At 50.0% G+C, this 22,799-nt stretch overlaps 1 protein-coding gene across 4 annotated transcripts; it reads right to left on the bottom strand.

Moving 5' to 3' along the window:
• Positions 1-554: 554 nt before the first annotated feature.
• On the bottom strand, positions 555-18,536 carry SKIC8 (SKI8 subunit of superkiller complex). Of its 4 annotated transcripts, none has more exons than XM_078449129.1 (11): positions 18,451-18,536; positions 15,667-15,717; positions 14,922-14,949; positions 13,321-13,426; positions 12,769-12,941; positions 6,129-6,277; positions 5,849-5,942; positions 4,670-4,763; positions 3,289-3,381; positions 2,506-2,584; positions 555-795 (listed from the first exon to the last, which is right to left on the bottom strand). In XM_078449129.1, the coding sequence occupies exons 2-11, from the start codon at positions 15,676-15,678 to the stop codon at positions 706-708; spliced, it is 918 nt and encodes a 305-aa protein (XP_078305255.1). In that variant the 5' UTR covers positions 15,679-15,717; positions 18,451-18,536; the 3' UTR covers positions 555-705. The 4 variants fall into 4 exon arrangements, with proteins under 4 accessions (XP_078305255.1, XP_078305256.2, XP_078305257.1 ...); XM_078449130.2 differs by lacking the exon at positions 18,451-18,536 and adding an exon at positions 18,212-18,393; XM_078449131.1 differs by lacking the exons at positions 12,769-12,941; positions 13,321-13,426.
• Positions 18,537-22,799: the final 4,263 nt, after the last annotated feature.

The following is a 22,799-nucleotide window of genomic DNA, read 5'->3' as shown; positions in this document are numbered from 1 at the left end:
TGGGGGTTTGGGAAAAAGCCACGACCGGACTTACAGGCACACGAGGTTCTTAATAAACAGCAGCAAGCTTCAGAGTGCTAGCCATTTCCATGCCAACCAAGTTCAAGTGGCTGCTGAGAGAACCGAAGTGCTGGTCCTCCGGGGAAACCGAGGCAGGGCTGGAGCCCACAGACGCTGTCAAGGCAGCCTCTCTAAAGTTAACACAGTGCACAGTGCAGCAGCGGACGTTTTCAAAACACCAAGTAGATGCCCAGGAAGGTAGGACTCTGAACATTCTCACCCGGCCAAATATCCTAACCCTTCAGGACCCCGTTCTGAAACCGATCAGTTTTATCAAACCGCTTCTGTGTGACTCGGCACCCTGGAGGAGGGAGCCTGTGCCTCTAAACTGCAAGTTCATTAAGTGCCTGGGTCCCTTCATCTCTGGGGCAGTTACCTGCTTTCGCACGATGCCGACTTCCCCCCGCTCTCCTGCCGGCCGCAGGGTGCACAGAAGAAGTATGTTCAAGAACACCGGTGTCTGGGTCACGAACACTGTTAAAGTATGAACAGCATTTCCAATAAAACATGAAAAGATTTATATTGTATCTACAAAATTTAAGTTTCTGCTACAATAAATGCTCTATTTTGTTAAGCTAGGAAGGTAAGGAATGTCACGATCAATGTATACATTCTCTTTGCAGCATTAGTCTGGGAGACTGGTGTTCACACTGGGCAATCATAGATGTGAATTTCCTGGTCGTCACCGACAGACACAATTTTTGAGCCATTTCCATTGTATTTTACTCCCCAGACCTGTAAATCCAATAAAAAGAAAAAACAAAGTTGTCATGTCTTTATTCTTTATGAACAAACATCCTCCTCTATTCTCATCGTACCAAATCTAGAAAAACACCCAAAGGACGGTGTTCCGTGTTTTCTGAACCAGCAAGAATGGGGCGTTTTCTTTAACAGGATTATCTGGCATTGCTCCTGTCATCATCATTCCCTCACCTCCCATACTCGTCATATCTCATTTCTAAACACAAATCTGTGTACCTACAAACCTTTCAAGATTCAGAACCCGAGGAAGGACCTAATGTCGTGAAGATGGAACCCACAGGGGACGGGCATGGGCTTGCGTTTGAAAGAAAAAGGCCCCAGGACCATTCCCAGGGCATGACCTCAGGGGCACCTCACCTAACGCTGTGCCCCCCGCCCCCCAGCCAACGATTCTCCCCTGTGACTAGAGGCCTCAAGCTGGAAAACTAGACGTCACGGGGCACTGATTTTACTCGCTGCGTGTTCAAGTGCACAGTCACACTGCCTTCCCGACAAAACACGCGGCTGGAGTTCCCTCAGGTCAGCCTGTCCCTCTGACCCCAAGTGGGGCGGGGGGGGGGAGGGGGGGGGGGGTCCAGCCGTGATCTCAGCGTTGCCACCGGGTGGGCTGATGGCCTCACTGCCACCCAAACACCACCTCCGAGACCACCCCACTCAGCCTCTCGCACGGGGAAACGCGGCCAGCCAGGGGGGTTTACTCCCACGGCAGAATGTTTAAATCCAGAAGTGAAGTATCAAGACTGAATTCCCTCAACTCTGTTAGCACTGATTTAAGATCAAACGGAAAAAAGCATGAACAATTATGTTAACTTTAAGCTGCATTCCAAAGGGGACACGGGGCGCCTGGCTGGCTCAGCTGGTGGAGCCTGTAACTCTTGATATTGGGGTTGTGAGTTCAAGCCTCAATGTTGGGCCTATATACAGATTATTTAAACAAATATAAAATTTAAAAAAAGAAAGCATCATCATAAAAACTACTATGTATTGAAAGTCAACTTTTTTACTGCCTTGGGCATTTTATTTTTTACACTAACCAGTTTCCCAAGACTTGCTAGTCTAAATGGCTGGGGCCGGCAGCACTGGCCTCATGGGGAGCCGGGTAGAATGCAGAGCCCCAGGCCCCACGCCAGACCTACTGAGTGGGCCTCTGCCTTCCACCGGAGCCTCCACTCACCTCCACACTGGCAGAGACAACAAGGCCCCCAGGAAAAGAGAGCCCCCTTTTCCTCATTTAAACACTGATGCAAAAGTTATATCGATAAAGCCAAACAACCCATAAGAAATCGTGGCTTTGAGTATGTTTAAAAAAAAAAAAAAAAAAAAGAAGGAAAGAACAAGAAAAGAAAAAGATCACATCGCTTCATCACTTCTGTGGGCAGCTCCAAAAACGACAAGTGCCGACTTGTGGGGAAGGCCCTTCCCGAGCTGCACGGCAGGCCACACCTGGAACAGCGCTCCCGGCGGGCCCCCGGACGGCTGTGTGGCTACCGCCACGTTCTCACGCCTCTCGGCTCGCTAGGCTGCCAGCACATCGGCAGCACCCGCAGCCCAGACAGGACACAGGATGCTGGCTGGCTAGACACTGAGCAGGGAGCCCCAAGGCCCCGGCAGCAGGTCGGGGAAAGGCGGGGGCAGGTGCAGTGCTCAGGCAACGCCAGCGGACACGAAGGAACTGGGCCATACCTGATCCTGGTGATCAAAGAAGGTGTGAACGCAAGTCCTCGTTCCAACGTCCCAAACTTTCACACTTTTGTCAGATGAACTGTTTTAAAAAAGGGAACATTAGTATCAGAACAGTTTTCATCCCGGTTTTAAAGTCAGAAGCAATGTGACCGGAAATCCCACCCTCCTGTCACCTACACTCTGCCTACCTGTACTCAGTGGCCAGCCTGGGCCCCAGGGGTGGGGGGTGGGGGTCCCGGTGCCGGCATCTCCGTGGCTTCCCCCACGCACGGAGCAGCCATTTCCCTGAAGTTCTCATCTGCCCCGCCCTCGTGCAAGTGCCCTCAGCAGGAGTCTCAGACACCTGTGTCTGTTTCCGGATTGAGGTGGCCTGTCACAGCCTCCAAATGGAGGCTCGCTCCTGCAGGAAGAGGCTTCCGTAGCCTCTGAGCACTGTTATTAAACTGTCTGTCTCAAATCTTTCACCTGTCCTGGCCGTCCCGGGCTGGAATAACACTGGGCTCTCAAAGCACAACATTCTGCAAACAGACCTACGTATTTTAAGTTACGATCGGAATACAGGCATCCACTCCTAAAGTAACTACGTGCGGAAGCCTAGACTGAAAACAGTCCACCTTCGATCCCGCCAAGGACAACTGCCTTCACAGCTTCAAACAAAACCCAAAACCAGTGAGGAAACCCGTCTACAAAAAAGGGTCAGACCATCTTCAAATTTTAAGGTGATTCCTAAAAGACCATCTACATCTTCCCAGCATTTAAGGAAGTGCCAAGAATCGAAAGTACCTGGAAACAAAGTGAGTGTCGTCAGGACAAAAGGCGACATTCAGCACCCACGACGCGTGGCCACTCAGTGTTCCAGCCAAGTTGGCGTGTTGTCTGAAATGGGGAAGTTTCAATCAAAATGGAGAGGGAACAAGTCTGTATGGCGGCATTAGCACAAAATGTGTGAATTTCCCCCGACAGCAAAGAGTACTATTGAAGCTGAGAGCTTAAAAGCTCAAAATAAAGGAACCACATTCTAGCAGCTCAGCAAGATGACTCCGGAGACAGGACCTGAGGGCCGCCAGGGGCAGGCAGGCCACCTCAGACAGCAGCAGGCTCTGACCCCGACCGCACCGTTTCCACCATATCCAAGGGAGGTGTCCACATCCACTCCACAACAGACGTGGCCTGCATACGCCATTCTCTTGTAAAGTTTGTTTTTGACAGAAAAGCCATGGGCAAGCAGAGGAGGAGCAGAGAGAAAGAGAGAGAGAGAATCCCAAGCAGACGCCACACTGAAAGCGCCAGCCCCGAGTCCTAACAAGCCAGCACACTGGATAGAGGCGCCCCCTGAATCTAACAAGCCAGCACACTGGATAGAGGTGCCCCCCGAGTCTAACAAGGCAGCACACTGGACAGAGGCACGCCCCGCGTCCTAACACCCCCAGTCAGCTCGTCAGAAGCCACAGCCCCAAGATCAGCCTTGCTGACCATTTTTTGTCTTCCAAAAGCTGCTAGAAGTACTCCTACTGCCCAGCAGCTCCCGAAAAACCCTCACAGGCCCAGGTGTGGGCTCGCACACAGACGGTCAGGGTTGTGGAACAGACAGATGGCAGCAATCTTAGCACCCATTCATCGCTGGGGCACGGAGAAGTGTGACGTGTGCCTCCAGGGGATCAGGACACCACATTCGGAAGCCGTGAACCAGAGGCACACAGGTCTCAGTACTGAGTCAAAGTGTCAAGCACACAAACACCTCTCAGGGGAGACTTGTGGGGGGAACAGGATGGGGAAAAGCCGAGGAGAAAGGGGCCTTGCACAAGCTGACGGTGACAGACGGCCACAACCTGAAGAGAGCGATCACTCTCTCTTATGCCTCCTCACCCGCACATTACTCACCTGCCAGAAGAAATTTAAAGTCAGAGAGCCCCACAAGAGGCAGGACAGCTGAGAAAAGACAAGAAAGACCCCACCCTGGCAGGCAGATGGTGCACATCTCCCTCCCGGACATTCCCAGTTCAAGGACCGGGGTGTGATGGGGGAGGAAGGCCTGAGGCTCTGCACACAAGCCCCCAAGGGACCCGGGAGAAGGGCTGCATACTCGACAGGACTCCTCCAAGCAGTGGGAGACAAGACGGACACTGGTACTGGGCGAGAAGCCCGAGTCTCCGTGGCAACTTACACATCATAGATCTTGATGTAGCCGTCATCTGAGGCAGTGACGAGCAGCTGAGAATCCGGGGAGAAGGTCAAGGAGCGGATGGGCATAGCATGGCCTGAAATTCGCAAAGGCCCCGTTAGTCTCCCCCCACGGGCTCCCCACTGACAGCGTCCCTTTTAACGACCACAAGTATCTGAGCCGCACTGCCCAGGTGCTTTTCGTCAGAGAGGGAGGGGAATGACTGGATGCACCCCTCCTCCTAATGTTCTGGAAACATCCATGCAATCCAGGCCCCATCCTCCTGGAGCCACCTCTCCTCAGTTCCCTTCCTCACCAGCTGGACCTCAGCACACATGGCTTGGGAAAAACTCCTCTACTACAAATATGGACAAATAAGGAAACACACATTGCTTCTGATCTGTATGAACAAACAGGACGCGGTTTCCCTACCAAATCCTGTGTTGTAAACAATAAACTGAGGAGGTAACGTATGCATGTGCCTGCCAGGATGGGGTCCTTCTTGCCTTTTCTCAGCCATCCTGCCTCTTTTGGGGCTCTGTGACTTTAAATTTCTTCTGGCAGGTAAGTAGTGTGTGGGTGAGGAGGCATAGGAGAGAATTCAGAATTCAAACTAGTACAAAAGAGCACAGGGCAGAGGCACGTTCAGCGTCCGACTCCTGGTTTCAGCTCAGGTCACGATTTCACAGTTGGTGGGTTTGAGCCCCGTGTCGGGCTCTGTGCCGACAGCATGGAACCGGTTTTGGATTCTCTCTCTCTCAAAATAAATAAAGATGTAAAACAGCACAGGCTAGAAGCCTCTGTCCCATCCACCATGCTTGACAGGGCTCGCACCCACACCCTGAGGCCAGCAGAGCAGAGGGCAGGCAGGGCGCTTTCACCCACCGTCAGATTCTTGACAAAACTGGTTTTTAATCACGACTTTCTGTAGAACCAAACAAGACAGAAACGAAATTCTCATACAGCTGAGATATACTAACACAAAAAGTGAGTAAGCCTGTTCACCAAAACAAGCGCTCAACAGGGGTACAACTCCGACCGCACACTAAGACCTGGAGGCGCCTCGGACTTCCAACTGAGATAGTACAAAGCTCATTTGTCATTTAGTAGCATTTTAATAAAAGAACAATTCTTCCTCTGTGGTCGGATAACCCCGTTTGCACAAAAGAAAGTGAGCCATACCTTCCAGCGTGTGCAGGAGTTTTCCAGTTGCAATATCGAAAATATTGATGATTCCGTCTATGGCTCCACTGGCCAGGTACTTCCCATCAGGACTCTGTGGAGAACACGCGGAGAGCACCTGAGACTCCGTGTTGTTAGGCCACGCCCAGCAAACGTCGGCAAATCCCCTGCTCGCCACACCCCACGCCCGCCAGACAGCTGCCTGCCCCCAGCACGGCCACAGGCCGGAGGCACAGACTGCAAACAGTGGGAGACCGAGAAGAGAGCAAGGTTTCCTTACATATGCAATACTAAGAATGAACTTTCCTCTGGTGTCCAAAGAATATTCCTTTTTCCCACTTTCCACACCAAAAATGTTCACTTTTCCCACATGAGTTCCCGTGGCCAGATACTGGGAATCAGGGGAAAAGGCCAAAGTCCAGGCATCCACTGAACAGAAAGAAAGAAAAAAAAACACACAATGAGAAAAGACGTCACGTGACCTTAATTTTAAAAACTTTTTTTTAAATGTTTTTAATTTTGAGACAGAGAGAGACAGAGCATGAGCAGGGGAGGGGCAGAGAGAGGGGGACACACAGAATCTGAAACGGGCTCCAGGCTCTGAGCTGTCAGCACAGAGCCCGACGTGGGGCTCGAACTCACGGACCGTGAGATCATGACCTGAGCCGAAGTCGGACGCTCAAGCGACTGAGCCACCCAGGCGCCCCAATTTTAAAAACTTTTAAAGTTTTACCAAAAGATACATTTTTAAAAGATTAGAAATCACGTCCTGATTCGAAAACCTATGTGTAAAGGTGTTAATTCTTTACCAACTTAGTACAGATCTACTTAAATTTTAATAAAAACAGGACGGACAAGTGTCAACAAGGATATCGGGAAACCCAAATCCTGATACACTGGTATGACCACTCTGAAAAACATTTCAAGTTTTTGTTGTTAATTTTAATCACTGGGGGCTCATCCTAAGCGCACCCCTTCATCCCATCACCTATTTAACCCACCCTCCACCTCCCTCCCCTCTGGTGACCAGCAGTGTGTTCTCTATAGTTAAGAGTCTGTTTCTTGGCTTGCCTGTTCCCCATCCCCCCCCCCCCATCTGCTCATTTGTTTCTTAAATTCCACATACAAGTGAGGTCACATGGTATTTATCCTCCTCTGACTCATTTCACTGAACGTGATACTCTTCCTAGATCCACCCACGTCACTGCAAATGGCCAGATCTCATTCTTATGACTAATATTCCACTGTATACGTATCACCTCATCTGTATCTATCCACCAGTCAGTGGACGCTGGGGCTGCTTCCAGATCTTGGCTCTTGCACATAATACTGCTGTAAACATATGGGCACATCTATGCCTTTGAGTCGGTGCTTTGTATCCTTCAGGTAAACACTTAGTAGTGCAATTGCTGGATCACAGGAGAGTTCTATCTTTAACTTTCTGAGGAACCGCCACACTCCCCTCCACAGTGGCTGCACCAGCATCCCCACCAATGCGAGAGGTTCCCCTTTCTCCGTATCCTCGCCAGCACTCGTTACTTCTTATGTTGATTTTAGCCGTTCTGACAGGTGTGCGGTAGTATCTATCGTGGTTCTGATTTGCGTTTGCCCGATGACGAGTGACACTGAGGATCTTTCATGTGTCTGTTGGCATCCGGATGTCTTCTTTGGAAAAGTGTCTGTTCATGTCTTCTGCTCATTTTTATTTTTAAATTTTTTTTAAATCTTTATTTATTTCTGAGAGACAGAGAGAGACACAGTGTGAGCGAGGGAGGGGCAGAGACAAGAGAGAAAGACACAGAATCTGAAGACAGGCTCCAGGCTCTGAGCTGTCAGTACAGAGCCCGACACGGGGCTCGAACGAACTCACAAGCCGTGAGATCATGACCTGAGCTGAAGTTGGATGCTCAACCGACTGAGCCACCCAGGCGCCCCCATGTCTTCTGCTCATTTTTAAACTGGATTATTTTGGGGGAGTGTTGGCTTGTATAAGTTCTTTATATATTTTGGATACTAACCCTTTATCTGATATGTCATTTGCAAATTTGTTCTCCCATTCCGGTGGCTGCCTTTTAGTTTTGTTGTTTCCTTCACTGTGCAGAAGCTTTATCTTGAGAAAGTCCCAGTAGTCTATTTTTGCTTTTGTTCCCCTTGCCTCAGGAGACGTATCTAGAAGGAAGCTGCTACAGCCAATGGCAAAGACGTTACTGCCTGTATTCTCCTCTAGGATTACTATGGTTTCAGGCCTCACATTTAGGTCTTTAGTCCATTTTCAATTTATTCTTGTGTACGGTGTAAGAGAGTGGCCCAATTTTCCCAACACCGTTCGTGGAAGAGATTGTTTCCCATTGGACATTCTCTCCTGCTTTGTTGAAGATTAGTTGACCATACAGTTGTGTCCATTTCTGGGTTTCCTATTGTGTTCTACTGATCTATGTGCCTATTTTTGTGCCAGAATCATACTGTCTTGGTGATTACAGCTTTGTAGTATAGCCTGAAATCTGGAATCGTGATGCCTCCAGCTTTGTTTTGCTTTTTCAAGATTACGTTGGCTATTTGGGGTCTTCTGTGGTACCACACACATTTTAGGATTGTTTGTTCTAGCTCTGCGAAGAATGCTGGTGGTATTTTGATAGAGAGTGCATTCAATGTGTAGACTGCTTTGGGTAGCATAGACATCTTAACGTTTGTTCTCTCAGTCAATGAGCATGGAATGAAACCCATTTCTTTGCTTCCTCTTCAATTTCTTTCATCAGTGTTTTATAGTTTTCAAAGTACAGGCCTTTCACCTTTTCGGGTGGGTTTACTCACAGGTATCTTATTGTTTTTAGTGCAGTTGTAAATGGGATTGTTCTCTTAACAGTCTGACAATTATTTTTATTTTTTAAAAATGTTTATTTTTGAGAGCGAGAGAGCACAAGCAGGGAAGGGGCAGAGAGAGACGGAGACACAGAATTTGAAGCAGGCTCCAGGCTCTGAGCTGTCAGCACAGAGCCCGACGCGGGGCTCGAACTCACGAGCCGTGAGATTACGACCTGAGCTGAAGTCGGCCGCTTAACCGACTGAGCCAGTAAGGTGCCCCCAGTTTGACAATTTCTTAAATGCAAACAAATACCACAACATCTGGCAGATCCACTCCTGGATATCCACCCAAGAGAAATGAAAACACGTGTCCGCACAGACTTGGGCAGTGGTGTTCACAGCACCGCCCATAACGGTAAAAACCTGGAGAGAATCCAAATGTCCATCAAGTGCTGGGTGGGAGAACAAAATATTCTGCAACGTGGTAAGGGAACACTGTCCAGAAACAAAAAGGAGCTGCCGGCACACGCCACACCACGAATGAGCCCTGAAAACCTTACACCGCAGAAAGACGGTGTAGAAGACAACACCCCCCCCCCCCCACCTACATGGAAGTTCTCCAAAGACAAAACTGCAGACACAGTGGGTCTGAGGCTGCCTGAGGCTGAGGCACACGCGGACTGCACGTGGACCTGAGGGGACGTTCTGAGGCGCGCGAGTGTTTTAAAACTGAACTGCAGAGCCGGCTGCACGGCCCCAGAGATTTACAAAAACTCGGTGAACCGCACACTCACCGTGGGTTAACCTGATGCTGCAATCACAGCAGTGAAAGCTTGCCTCAAGAAAGCTGCGAATAAAGGAACACGTACTGCCATAAACACTCTTCTGTTGTGCCATGATAGGACAAAGCGTTTGCCAAAATTAACAAGGAATAAGGACTGGAAAGATACACTGCGTTTTTTAAAGATCGCCTGTTTTTTCAGTCACACCATACAACGGAGTTAATTTCAAGAGCTCCGTTCAAATGTGACGCGTCACGGTGCTCCTCCCGCCGGACCCAAGGGTCTGCAGACTCACGCGCAGTCGGGGTGAACAACTTGCTTCACATCTCTCTCTGGGGACACACCATTGGTGGCATTTCAGCATTTCCTTTCTAGGCTCTCTGGGAACCTCTTCCGAGGCCATCCCAGAGCTCCAGGGGCCTCGGGGTCCGGGCCTGGAGGCCAGGGAGTCATCTAGTTGCCCGGCTCCTGTCTGTCCCCTGGCCCACGTGCACTCTTGTATAGGAACGTGCCCTAAGTCTGGCCACCCTCCCCTGACAGGACACAGCTTGTTAAAAGCACAGACAGACTCCCTCCCAAGTCGCTCTCCTCACGCCTGGGCTGGGCTCGAGAGGGCAGGCCCTTCCCAGCCCACGGGACGGAGGACAGGCTGCTGAGCTGGACTCCTGGCAGACAGGGGTCCCAGCACAGATGGGTCAACAGTGTCTTCCAAGGGGTTTTAAGACAAAAATCCCTTGCAAATTTTAACACATTCAAAGGAGTGATCAATAATTTAGCTCTATCGGTTTTCTTAAGAAATGTTTTAAAAAGGAAATTAACTTCAGGGCACCTGGGTGGCTCAGTCAGTTAAGAGTCCGACTTCGGCTCAGGTCACGGTCTCACGGTCTGTGGCTTCGGCCCCGTGTCAGGCTGTGTGCTGACAGCTCAGAGCCTGGAACCTGCTTCAGATTCTGTGTCTCCCTCTCTCTCTGCCCCACCCACCCACTCACACTCTCTCTCTTTCTCACTCAAAAATAAACATTAAAAAATTTTTAAAAAAAAAATGCTCAATCAAGATCTGAAAAAGCTTTTGTAATCAACAGCTACTTTTTAATCTGTAAATGACTAGCATTTACTCTATAATAAGATTATGCTTTCTTGTTCCTATTATAATTAGCTGTTTACTGGAATAACAGTTTTTAGAGAATCTGATTTTTATTCCTTGCAGTTTAATAGAATAGCATTTCTGAATTATTTTTACAATTCCCTATTAACTGGTTTACAATATGGAATTTTTAGTACGAAATATCCTTATGCTCACAACTGAAGGAATTCTTATTCCTTATTCCCGCACCCTAAGATTTATATCTGCATAACAGACATTTACTCTCGTAAGCCCCACCTCCCCAAAGGGAGGGCAGCCCCCTGCCGTCCGGGCTGTCCTGCCGTGGGGGGGCGAGGCCCTGGCTGCTCCCACTCGTCTTCCCAAGCGCCAGTGTGCTGGGGGCAGCGTCTGTGTCTTCAGCCTCACTTCCTTCCTCAGGATCAGTGATTTTCTTTCTTTCCTTTTCCGTGGTGGTCAGTCCACATCCCCCAGGCATATTTCCCAGACAGGTACAGCTTCGGGGCCACGTCCCCCTATTCATTGTCCGGACGACTCAGCTGCTCCTCTGTCACCCAAGGAACTGCCATTTGGTGGCCGGGTCCGGTTCTGTGCAGATTCCTGAACCAAGAGAAATCCAGCCCCTTGACGAGTCTCTGCACCGTTTCTTTCCTAACAGTAACCTTCCAACGGGTACGTGCCTCACACACGGACGAGGCGCCCGGCTGTCGACGGCACTGCTGGTCAGGGAAGGCCGGCTGCGTGCAGACCCACCCTCTTCCCTGGAACCAATCCAGCACTCGTTTCTTCAACTGCAGCGTGCCCGTGACCACGACAGCCATGCGGTGACCTCAGCGTCCTAGGTCTGGGGAAGGCCTGGGTGCCCAAGGTGAAAAGGCAGCAAGAGATCTGCCTCTTTCTCCTCTCCCTGGCTCTGTAACAGTCTTTGTAGATTTGGGGGCCAGTCTGGGACCCCAAGTCCTCCGTGAGTGACGTCGGCAGATAAGGACAGGGGCAAGACAACCACCTGGGGCGATCACAGTGTCCCCCATACGTAGCCTTTTCCAAATGCATATCCAGCCCACACACCCTGATAACTGTGCTTCAGTGGAAACAAACTAGGGTCTGGGCACGCATATCCTTTAAAAAGCTCCAGGGGTGAGCCTCACAGACCGGGGAGCCTTGCTTCTGAGGGAGAATACACGCAGTTTCCAGACAAGCTAGCCTCCTTACAAACCCTGGGACTACTATTCTTTCCAATATAAAGCCGGTCGTGGTTACTGAGCACAGCCAGTAGGGGGCAAACCTCCCCGGGGCTCCAACCAAGGGAGGTGTGCCAGGGAAACGGCTAAGCGTCTTCTCTGGGATCAAGGCAGGTGGCTCCCTGTGCTCTCTAGCGGCCATCACCCTTTCTGGCGAACAGCCCCTGGTCACGAATGCCATACAGACATTTATAAGTTGAGGGGACAAGGGATCCTGAGATGTCGCGCTGCTTGTGCCACATGACCCGGCCCACCGAAATCATTAATCAAGGCTGATGGACAAGACTATGCTGTCCTACGATGCTTTAGATAAAATGAATGTTATTCCAGAAGTTTCCTGTCCCTCAGATACAGATCATAGGAGAGACTGCCATGATACAGACCTGAGAGGACACACTACTGTGGACAAGAGACTCCTATCAGGCAGGGCACATGTCAAATTAGAGCATGGCAAACAGAACCCCTGGACCGTCCGGATACAGGTCCACACCCCCAAATCTAAAGCTTCTAAACAACTGTTTTTGAAACAGGGTTAATACCAAAATTTATTTGGCAGTGAAATCTCACCTGCGCAGACACACACACTCATGTTTCGTTGCTAAGATATTAATGCTCCCTCCAACTCCACAAAAGGTATCACATAACCCACAGCCCACATACCCGCATTATCCTCTCCAAGCCAAAAAATTCTGAACCTGGGTGGCTCAGTCGGTTAATTCTTGATTTCGGCTCAGGTCACGATCTCACGGTAAGTTCAAGCCCTGCGTCAGGGTCTATGCTGACAGCTCAGACCCTGCTTGTGATCCTCTCTCTCTCTCTCTCTCTCTCTCTCTCTCTCTGCTCCTCCCACACCCCCTCTCTCAAAATAAATAAGTAAACTTAAGAAAAAAAAGACAAATTAAAAAATCCTGAACTGTAAAACATACCTATCCCTAGAGGTTTCGAGAAGGAAGTGTGAATGTCTATTATCTTCCCTAAAAGCACAACTCTTACCAGGTCCTGCATCTATGGACTTTATCTGTTTGCCGTTTTCCAAGTCCCAGAGACGAATGTGAGCGTCGAGAGAACTGGATGCAGCAATGGGCAGCGTGTGGCTGATGTCCACGGACACCACACCCAGTTGATGGCCCTCCAGACTCCACTGTAGGTCCAGCCTCTCATCACGCCTTCAGCGGGGGACAGAGAAATGGGTTTCTTCACATACAACACGCTGTACCTGCCATTGGAAATTCTGGCCCCCGTGACTGTGCGCTACCAGCGGTCTGTGACAGGCAGAATCAGAGGGGACCTGAAGAGCCACGGGACACCAAATGCGGCCAAGTTTTAACTGTGGGACTTTTTTTTTTTTTTTTTAAACTATAGGGCCTTAACGTTGAAGAAGAGGAAACCAAGTGAGGAAAAAATCAGCTGCCTTTTTATACCACCAACTGCTACCGCTTTGTAGCTCAGAAAACAATTAATACTTTCCTGATTGCAACTTGGGGGAGTCCAGAAGCAAAACCCTAAACCTCACTTTCCAAGGCTGTCAGGGGAAAGAGCACTCACCATTTCCAGACCTTCACCAGGTCATCCAGGGATCCCGTGACCACTGTCTCAGAGTTTTCTTTCTTGTTTGTCCCCCAGGCGACTGACCAAATGGCATCATCATGGGCTAGAATGGAAAGCAGTTCGTTTCAAAGGCTTCATGCAACTTCTAAACTGTTCTGAACTGAAGCGGAAATACCGCTCCAACGATTCTGAGGTCCATCCACCTGCCCCCACAGGCAAAGTGCCCTCCCACCAGCTCCCATCAGAACCGCAAAGGCACACATGAGCAGCCGAGGTTCTGAAGAAGCCGCTTACCCCTAATCACAGGTTCACCTGGCGGGAGGGAGCACTGGAACGATCCGGCGCAGCCCGTGTGCATCAGCCCGGAGCGGCTATCACTCGGTTAAAACTAGTGAAACCGGTGGGAAACTTTCACCCCCAACCAAAGACCTACACTTGATTAAGCCTTATCTCTTAGAGATCTTTAGAAACCAACAGGCAGTTCAACTGCAAACAGTACAGGTCCGGAAATAAATACCTCCATACCTGAGTTGCCTCTTGCCATCAAATGTCTATTATGCTTAACGAGTCAGTTACCACATTAATCTTTTTATAAGTATTACCTCAATCACAATAGCCCTATCAAGTAGCTGCTCATTTTACAGACAAGGAATCGGAGGCTGAGAGAAGCCAAGTAAGTCACCCAAAGTCAAAAGCCAAGGAGTGAAACTGGGACTCCAACCCAAACTACTAACAACTCAAGTGCAGCTTGAATCTGAAGTCCGCCAGCTGCATAGCCAGGGGGCCTGCCTGTCAAGTCTGCAGACCGAGCCTTTATTCGTCCCGGGAGCAGTGGTCAAGGAACACCTTCCCAAGACGTGAACGTAAGGGCCCCGAACAGCTGTGACTCACGTACGGCCCCGTGGCTCCAACGACTCGCCCACCCGAAGCCAGCCTGCTGCCCGGACGGCAGGAGCTGCACACCAGGCAGCCGACTGGCATGCCTCATTAGCTGGTTATTCACCCGAGTTAACTTGGAAGAATGCTTTGGGCTTACACTTCAGGCTCCCTAAACGTCCCTACTTAGAGCGGAAGGGCTTTTATTAGGCGTTCCCGCAAACTCCTCCAGGCGCCACCTGACCGGTCCAGGTGTGCTTCACAGGTGCCCAGAGCCCAATATCCCTGGCAAGCTGCACTCCCGGACTGGACTCTGGCCTCCAGCCCACCCCAGCCTCCCCCACTCTCATTAGGGTCAAAGCCTCTGCGCAAGTCCCTGCGCTTGTCTGAAATGGAAGAACCAGAGTAAAGACTCCCAAGGCAAGTTCTGAGGCTCAAATGTTTCCTCTTTCACCCTGGGAGCTGGGAGGCTCAGAGCTGCACCTTCCTCAGGCGGGAAAGTTTCCCTCAGTCTATCATGTGACCCCTGCTTTGTCTTTTCTTTTCAGTTAGTTGTCTGGGGGCTTTTGCTGCAGTTTGTTTCTAAGTGTATTTGTTTTCAGCTGCTTCTGCCAGTTCTCCTGCAGAGAGCACGTCTGGGGACTGTGCGTCTGGTCAGCCCAGAGACTCGGGGACGACACAGTTCTCACAGGTGAGTGTGCCTGAACAGGCAGGCCCCTTACCTTGCTCCTGTTTGAAGAGAATACTGTACTGAAAAAGAACAGACGCCATGTTAGACCAACGGTCAGACTTCAGATGTATCCCGTTCCCTCCCCTAAAACGCCCCGGCGCCCAAGTCACCGGCCATCCCCCCCGGTAGATGTGGTTCCCCGTGTGAGCTACGTCCCCTGCCCCCACCCTGACCATCCTGCAGGCTCCCTGATTCCTGCTCATGTAAGACTTGCACAGTCGACTACACCAGAAAAAATCAGCTCTTACAGAAGCTGGGGTCTCTCCTCCCCCCACCCCTAGGACACTGATAAATTCCGTGCATTCCCTGCTCTGGTCACCAGGAGGCTCTGGGTCCAGTTTCCAGCCTAACTTCTGCAGTTGTATAAAACCACACAGCCCGCTTAACCTGTTACTGCTGTCCCTTTCCAATACTTTTTTCTTTCTGGTTTTTAAGTACCAATTCTTTTAATTTTCATTTTTTTATTAAGTAAACTCTATGCCCAGCGTGCAGCTTGAACTCACAACCATGAGATCAAGAGTCACATGCTCTACGCACTGAGCCAGCTGGGCACCCGCTGAGTACAAATTCTTTCAACGTGTCCGTAAACTAAGGTACAGGCTTAGTGCATTTTGGGTCACGCACTTCAGGAGCAGAGCAGGAATCAGAGGCTAGTTTCCTGACCACACACCCAGACAACATTCTGGGCCCCAACCCGCCAGAGACCAGCTGATTCTACTCCCCACCATAGGCCTTACCTGGTTGGTCATCTCCTCGACCAAGGATGAAGGGCTAACGGCCAGACAGTTCTGCGGAAACATCAGGGCTTCAGTAAGGGGGTGTCATCAGGACAGAGGGGGATACACGAGGTTGCCCTTATCAAGAAAAAAAGGCAACCCTCTGCCACAGCGCTGCCCTGACCTTTTCTATGGATTGGCCCCAGGGGCCCCTTCACCAGCCCTGCCGGGTGGTGTGAGCTCCCCTGGAGCCCAGGGACCCCAGTAACACCCACCCCATGCCAGGTGTTCCTCTCCCCAAGTCTGACTATAGACAGGGACCAGCCTCCCTCCCTTGTTGCTCTTCAGGGAGACAAAACCACAGGCCCTTTTATTTTTAAATATTATTTATTCAAAACTCAACAAGCAAATATGTGGGAACAAAGCTGTTACAGCCTCTGAAGGGGTCACGAGCACATGAATGAGGTCAGCAGCTGCAGACACGCGTCTCCCAAAAGGCAGCAGAGTCTTCAAGGACTTGGCTCAGCTAACACAAACTTACTTTAAGAACAAATTGAATTTCTCAGGCTATAATTGTCCTTGTTATTACGTGTGTGTGCCACAGACCCCTCCGGCAGCCCTGCAAAACCTATAAACCCCTTCTCGGGACTTTTTAAATACACGGGACTAGAAAGGAAACCGAGCACTGTCAATTCTTGGTATTCAAGGCTGTCATGTTGTACATGACACCCAATTAGCGAAGACTGACCCCACTGCTCCCAGGAGAAATGGGCAAGGGCCCTGCAAGCCGCCTGTAACATTTTTGTCAACCGACCAACACATAACTCGTGCTATGTGTGATTCTGGTTAAAGGCCGCTTACGTGATACGTATTGCTAATTCCTCAGTTTTCAACTCACTGCCGACGGCAGCATCACTCAAGCCCAAATGAAACGTATCCAACACACGCGTTTTCTCCGTAAGGCACCTCGCGGCCTTCTTGCGCTGAGAACACGAACATGCCACTTTAGCACAGTGCTCAGGGGCCATTTTAAACAGTGATGTCACCAGCAAAAAGCATAAAAATGCAAAAGCCATGACACTAAACAGCCTGGAAACGAGAACCCTTGTTAACACAGGAGGGCTGAGACAAGAAGGCAGTGTCGCCTCAGTCAGCTGTAGCTGAGAATGTGTCAGGCGACCCAAACTTTTTGCCACCGTGCACTTGTCTGTGACAGACCACGAAAGCACTGCAAGTACTGACTTTGGGGCCACAAATAATTTCAGTGTGTAGGCAAATTTGCAGGTACAGAATCTGGAATAACAAGCATGGATCAACCGAAATAAAATGTTATCAAAATACAAATATTAAATTGTTGATAGCATACCATACGTGACTATTAACACAGACCATGACTTAGCATCAAGTCTAATAACTAGTACAATTCTGAAGTCGTGACGAACTTACGTCCGGGGGATATGTGACGAACATATCGTAAGATATGGAAACATCTGTGATTTCTATTGGTGACAAAGTCACCCTGTTAATACTGTGGTTTGCTGCCTACATTCATAACTGGAGGAAAGGCTAAATTTCAGTTAGAGATTAGAGAACATAAAAATGTGGCTTTTCTTATCCACTTTCAGGCCCCCCTCAATTCTACCCAGGGACAGCAGAAACCACACAACTAAGGCATTCAGGTTACTCGCTTTAAATGTGCAAATCCCAAAAGGCCACCGTGAAGGTTTTCCAAGGATGAGAGGAAAAACAAACAACTTCTAAATAACCCTTGTCTATGAAGATCTCAATCAGGTTGGTAGTGCTTCACTCATCCGTGGCCCAAGAACGGGGTCCTGCCCAGGGCAGGAATGACGATACGGAGCTCAAGCCAGGGCTGCTGCCCCATGAAGCCCAGGCCTGCCCTCCTCCCTTCCCACCCGGATCTCATGCTTGGCAACAGGGGAACAAGAAGGATTAGGAACACCTGCAGACGCCAACTTCCAAGGAGCCCCCCTCCTGCCCCAGGACAAAGGGGAGCTTCTGTGGAGGAGTGACATTTGAGGGCTGGCCATGAGTCAGGCCCTGCTTCAGGTTCCACCCGGGGACTGGCCCGCTGAACCCTCGCACCCCAGTGAGTAGGTATTCGTGGTCCCACATGCGCCTTCCTGGTAACCTTGCAGAGCTTAAGGAAGCCTCGGAAGATTGTTCTGAGGGCAAACGGGGGACACAAGCTACATCACCTCCTCCTTCATGCTCTCCCAACAGGTCATTTGAGAGCGGAGAGGCCCCCAGAACCTCTTTTGCCACCTCCTCTGTTTAGGGAACTTCCCCCCCATTTCCCAGGCGGAATTCGTTGCTGTTTCCAAAGCACACTGCACGTGCAGTTTGTACAGTCTGCCTGCCAATTTGTGCAGCTTGTACAGGCAGGTTCGTAACCCACGAAGCTAGGTGGCACGCGAAGGGACGAGAACCCAGGGACCCAGCCTGTGCTCGCACCTATCCGCTCCCCAAGAGGACAGCGTGGCCCAAGGCCTGGAAAACTTCCGTTTACGGTCACAGAGACTTCTCCCGAGAAACCAGCCCTAACCTCGAGGCTGCACAGAACAGTCTCAGGATGCAAGACGAGGCCACCTACGGCCCTCCACTCGGGCCCCGCACGCCGAGAGGCAGCCAGGACGCAAACAGTCACAGAAGCCATCTTCGGGCCCCGCGGCCTGGAGTACCCCGGAGCAAACCAGATCGGAGGCTGCCTCCGGCCCCCCCCTCGCTCCTCCGGCCCGCGGCCCCCGCCACTGCCATCCCCAACCGGCGAGCACGTCAACTCACCGCCGCCCCACCGGCTGCGCTGCCCGCCGCACTTGTGACGCGAGCTCGGAGCGACGGCGTCGCGCACCGATGAGCTTAGGGGGGCGTGGCAGCATGTCGCCCCGCCCCCTCCCCAGGGCGCAGGCGCGCGACGCGGCACCGCCTACCGACGCGGCTTCACGCTCCCGGCCCCGCCCCTGAAGATTTCTGCCACCTGCGGGTGGGGGCGGTGGGCTTCCGTTTCTCAGGTTTGGACTCCCGCGGGAGCCCCCCTACCCAGGTGGAGGCTGGAGTCCCTCCCCCCCATTCCGATGGAGAAGAGGCGGGGGTCGCCGGTCCCACAGAAGTGCCCCCTCCGGATGGAGGAAGGTGCGAAAGCGATGTGTGTCTGGGGGCGGCCCCTGAAAGCCCAGCCCTGAGACAGATGCAGTCTCTCCTGATTAAAACTGGGGTTGTAACCAAAAAAGATTCTAGTAGGTGATGATAGTGAAGTGCGGTCACAGTGAGTGCATGCCCCTGAAGTCTCCCTGGAAGTTAGAGCTTCACGGGATCTAGGTTATCAGGACTGCAATTCTATGATTGATTTCAGAAAACTGTTAGACTGCACAATTGTTTATTCTTACAATGGCATGAAGTTCATCTTTGGGGACTTTTGGAGGAGGCTGTGTTGCCCTGAAATTGCTTAATAGACACACAAGCCTCCCAGGGCCCATTGTCTGATCCTCAGTAATTCCTTCAGTGACACCTCCGCCATGGAAACCATCCAGCCCCAGTGGATCCCCTGCATGTCACTGGTTTGGAAAGCTTGGGTCAAAGCCAGCAGGCTTCCAGACATCCCGGATTGTTAAAATTCTTATTCGGTGCCTCTTAAAAACCAAGCTATTCCTGTAACCATTCTGGATATGTTTGATCACAGGACATTTGCCCCTAAGGCTAAGAGAGAATGTACAAATTACATCTTCAGGCCAGCGGAGTGTGTCTTTGAATTGGAGGCAATTCCCATGACCTCGACCAAATGCTGAGTGGACCCTGTTCAGACACATCCCACGAAGCCAAATACACAGAAACTGGCCCTGCAATGGCTGGGACCCAGGCTCTGAAAGTGCAGAGAGGACTTAACATCAGTCCCCCAAAGCACTGGTGGTTAGCCGTGAAATGAATAATCCTCTGGCCTTCTGGACAACCAGTTGCCTTAGTTTTGGCCAATCTGCGTGTTTGTTTTTGTCGGCAAAATTTGTGGGTTTCTCTGGTTTTTGAAAATAGACTGATTATTATGTGACCACTCCCAAACCAGGATAATGGGATCACCTTTACTTTGACTTTTAGCTTTTAAATATAAAGAAGTATCTTTGAAGACTTCCACTTTAAGAATGGTAAAATTGTGGCTATCAAAAGTGCCTCTAACTATATAAGTAAGTGAACTTTAATCTGTATGATTTGGGCTTAGGTGGATATTTCTTCTTTTTCTGTGCATTGACTATAAATCCCCCACTTCAAGATTATCCTAAAAGTACACTGATCACTTTTGCGCGTCTTAATTTTATCTGTTGTCGGATTCCTAAGGCTTTCACTTATCTATTTGCTTGCTTCCAAATCTGCCAGTCTTCAGTTCCAATGGAAGTAAATTGGGTATCAACTCAAATTTTGTCAGGCATTATAGTTGTTCTAAATAAAAATTCAATTCATCATCTTCTAAAAATGAAATAGAATAGATTAAAAAGAAATAACATAGAAGATATAAGAGTGCATCATGCATAGTAAAGTTACGTCATGTAAAAAAGAACCAAAACGTGTTTCATATATTCAGATAATGGAAAGGAAATATGCAAAGGAAATGCAAAGGAAAATGTTTCTTGCTATGAGTTGTGCTAAGAAGTTTGAAAACGATTGCAGTAAAGGCTTTCTAAAGACCTTCCAGCTCTATAATTCTATAATTGTGTTGGAATTCCAAATCATTCATTTAAAAAAGATATATTGTGTACCAGCTTTCACCCCTGTGACCCCAGAGCACCTCCATGGGTCATTGGCATGGCCTTAGCATTGGGATGGTCAGACAGGGATAACTGGCTTTTATGGCACCAGGGATACCTTTGGCATCTCATGAAGTCCAAGAATCCTGTCTTACTACGATGTATTTAAGTGCATAAGGGACTCCTGAGTGGCTCGGTCGGTTGAGCATCCGACTTCGGCTCAGGTCATGATCTCATGGTTCGTGGGTTCGAGCCCCATGTCAGGCTCTGTGCTGACAGCTCAGAGCCTGGAGCCTGCTTCAGATTTTGTGTCTCCCTCTCTGTCTCTGTCCCTCCCCTACTTGCGCTCTGTCTCTCTCTCAAAAATAAACATTAATAAAAAAAAATTTTAAGTGAAATGCATTGGTTTACAAAAGAAACCAATTATATAAAAAAAAGTTATCAAAAATTTGTAGGGGCGCCTGGGTGGCTCAGTCGGTTGAGCGTCCAACTTTGGCTCAGGTCACGATCTCGCAGTCCATGGGTTCGGGCCCCGCATCGGGTTCTGTGCTGACAGCTCGGAGCCTGGAGCCTGCTTTGGATTCTGTGTCTCCCTCTCTCTCTCTGCCCCTCCCCTACTCGCACTGTCTCTCTCTATCTCCCTCAAAAATAAATAAAAATTTAAAAAATTTAGAAAAATTGTGAAATAGTAATGTAGGTGCTGCTTTATTAATGCAGCAGGTCTGAGAACTTCTGTAATTTCAAAGTAGCAATGAACATAAGTAATATTTCAAATTATCTACAACAGCTACAACGTGATAGGAAAACATCTGTGATTTATATTGGTGACAAAGTCACTGGTACTGCTAATACTGCTGGGGTTTATTGCTTTTACATTCATAATTAAAGGAAGTATTAAATTCTAGTTAGAGGTTAAGGAAAATAAAGATGTAATTATTTTCCACCAATTTTCACAGATCCCCTGATGCCCGTTGCAGAGCAAATCTGGAGAGAATTGCCAGTGTGACTGCATACCATTTAAATACCTATTACAAGGGGCGCCTGGGTGGCGCAGTCGGTTAAGCGTCCGACTTCAGCCAGGTCACGATCTCGCGGTCTGTGAGTTCGAGCCCCACATCAGGCTCTGGGCTGATGGCTCGGAGCCTGGAGCCTGTTTCCGATTCTGTGTCTCCCTCTCTCTCTGCCCCTCCCCCGTTCATGTTCTGTCTCTCTCTGTCCCAAAAATAAAAAAAAAAAAATAAATAAATAAATAAATAAATAAATACCTATTACAAGTTGTGGTCTTGCAGTCTGGAGGGGATGAAGGGATTTCAGCATAAAATCAAGCGAAAACTCCAAGCTACTTGGGAAATAACTCAGGTGTATGGCCTACCTGGAAAAGCTCTGCAGATCATACGGAGGCCAAGGTTGGGAGGCCAGTCCCGTAGGGCTGCGGCTGGAATACAGCCGTCCCCAGAGAGTGGCTGCCTGCCTCCCTACCCAGCCCTGGACCCAGAGAGAGGCTGAGGCAGGAAGAATGATACAAGGCCACAGTGTCCCAGGACTTAGGCTCTATACCTCTCCTCTCCACTCAGAGCCACACGTCTGAGCATTTCGGAAGGAGAAGGAAGAGACTTATAGATCTATCCCACGTCTATCTCCCTCTGCACAACACCATCACAGGATCATCCAGCTTTTGCTTGCATACCTCCAAAGACAGGAAGCCCACCACCTCATTAGGAGGAAGAGCTGTCTCTGTTCCAGTTCCAAAAAGCCTTAGTTGACTTCCTAGAAAACAAGTCCATCAGTGGGTGTAGAGTGCGGCACAGGTGAAGGTCCTACTTTCTGCTTCGAACAGGCAGAGGGAGAGGGGCTCCATGGGCTGTGTGTCTGCCCTTCCTGGGGCTCTCAGGGACTCCAGATGGGCTCTCTGTGGTCCTCCCCAGAGCCCTATCTGGCAAAGTCTGATGTCAGGAACCCCACCTCCCTTTCTAATGTTCGTCCCAGGCTCCCCCTGGCCCACAGCTGATCTCCTGCCCTCCCTTCCCCGGGCTGCAGGATCTCTCTGGGGCTCCTCCTTCCTCACTCTGCCCAAGGACTCCCACTCTTGGATGGGCCTGTGCTTCCTTCTGTCCTCCTTGCCCCCACGGACAGGCACCAGGCCCTTCTGGTTTTCAGGGTGGGTGCATAGGGGTTAAACAACCTGGGCTCCAGTGCCAGGGCTCCTGGGTTCGGTCCTGGCTGCTGCACTCTGCAGCCTAACCTCTCTGGGCCTCATTTCCTCATCCCTGAAATGGGGATAATGTCACATAGTACCTTCCTTGTAGGGCCGATGTGGGGAAATAAATGTCTGTTCTTGTTTTTCTTACTAAACACACAGCCTACCTTTGGGGAAGGCCCTGAAAGCCCAGGGTTCCCCTC

The sequence above is a fragment of the Panthera onca genome, chromosome B3 (assembly GCF_046562875.1).
Source record: "Panthera onca isolate mPanOnc1 chromosome B3, mPanOnc1 haplotype 2, whole genome shotgun sequence".
Lineage (NCBI taxonomy): Eukaryota > Metazoa > Chordata > Mammalia > Carnivora > Felidae > Panthera > Panthera onca.
Note: the sequence above shows the minus strand (reverse complement) of the source record. Positions and strands in the feature narration are given on the sequence as shown.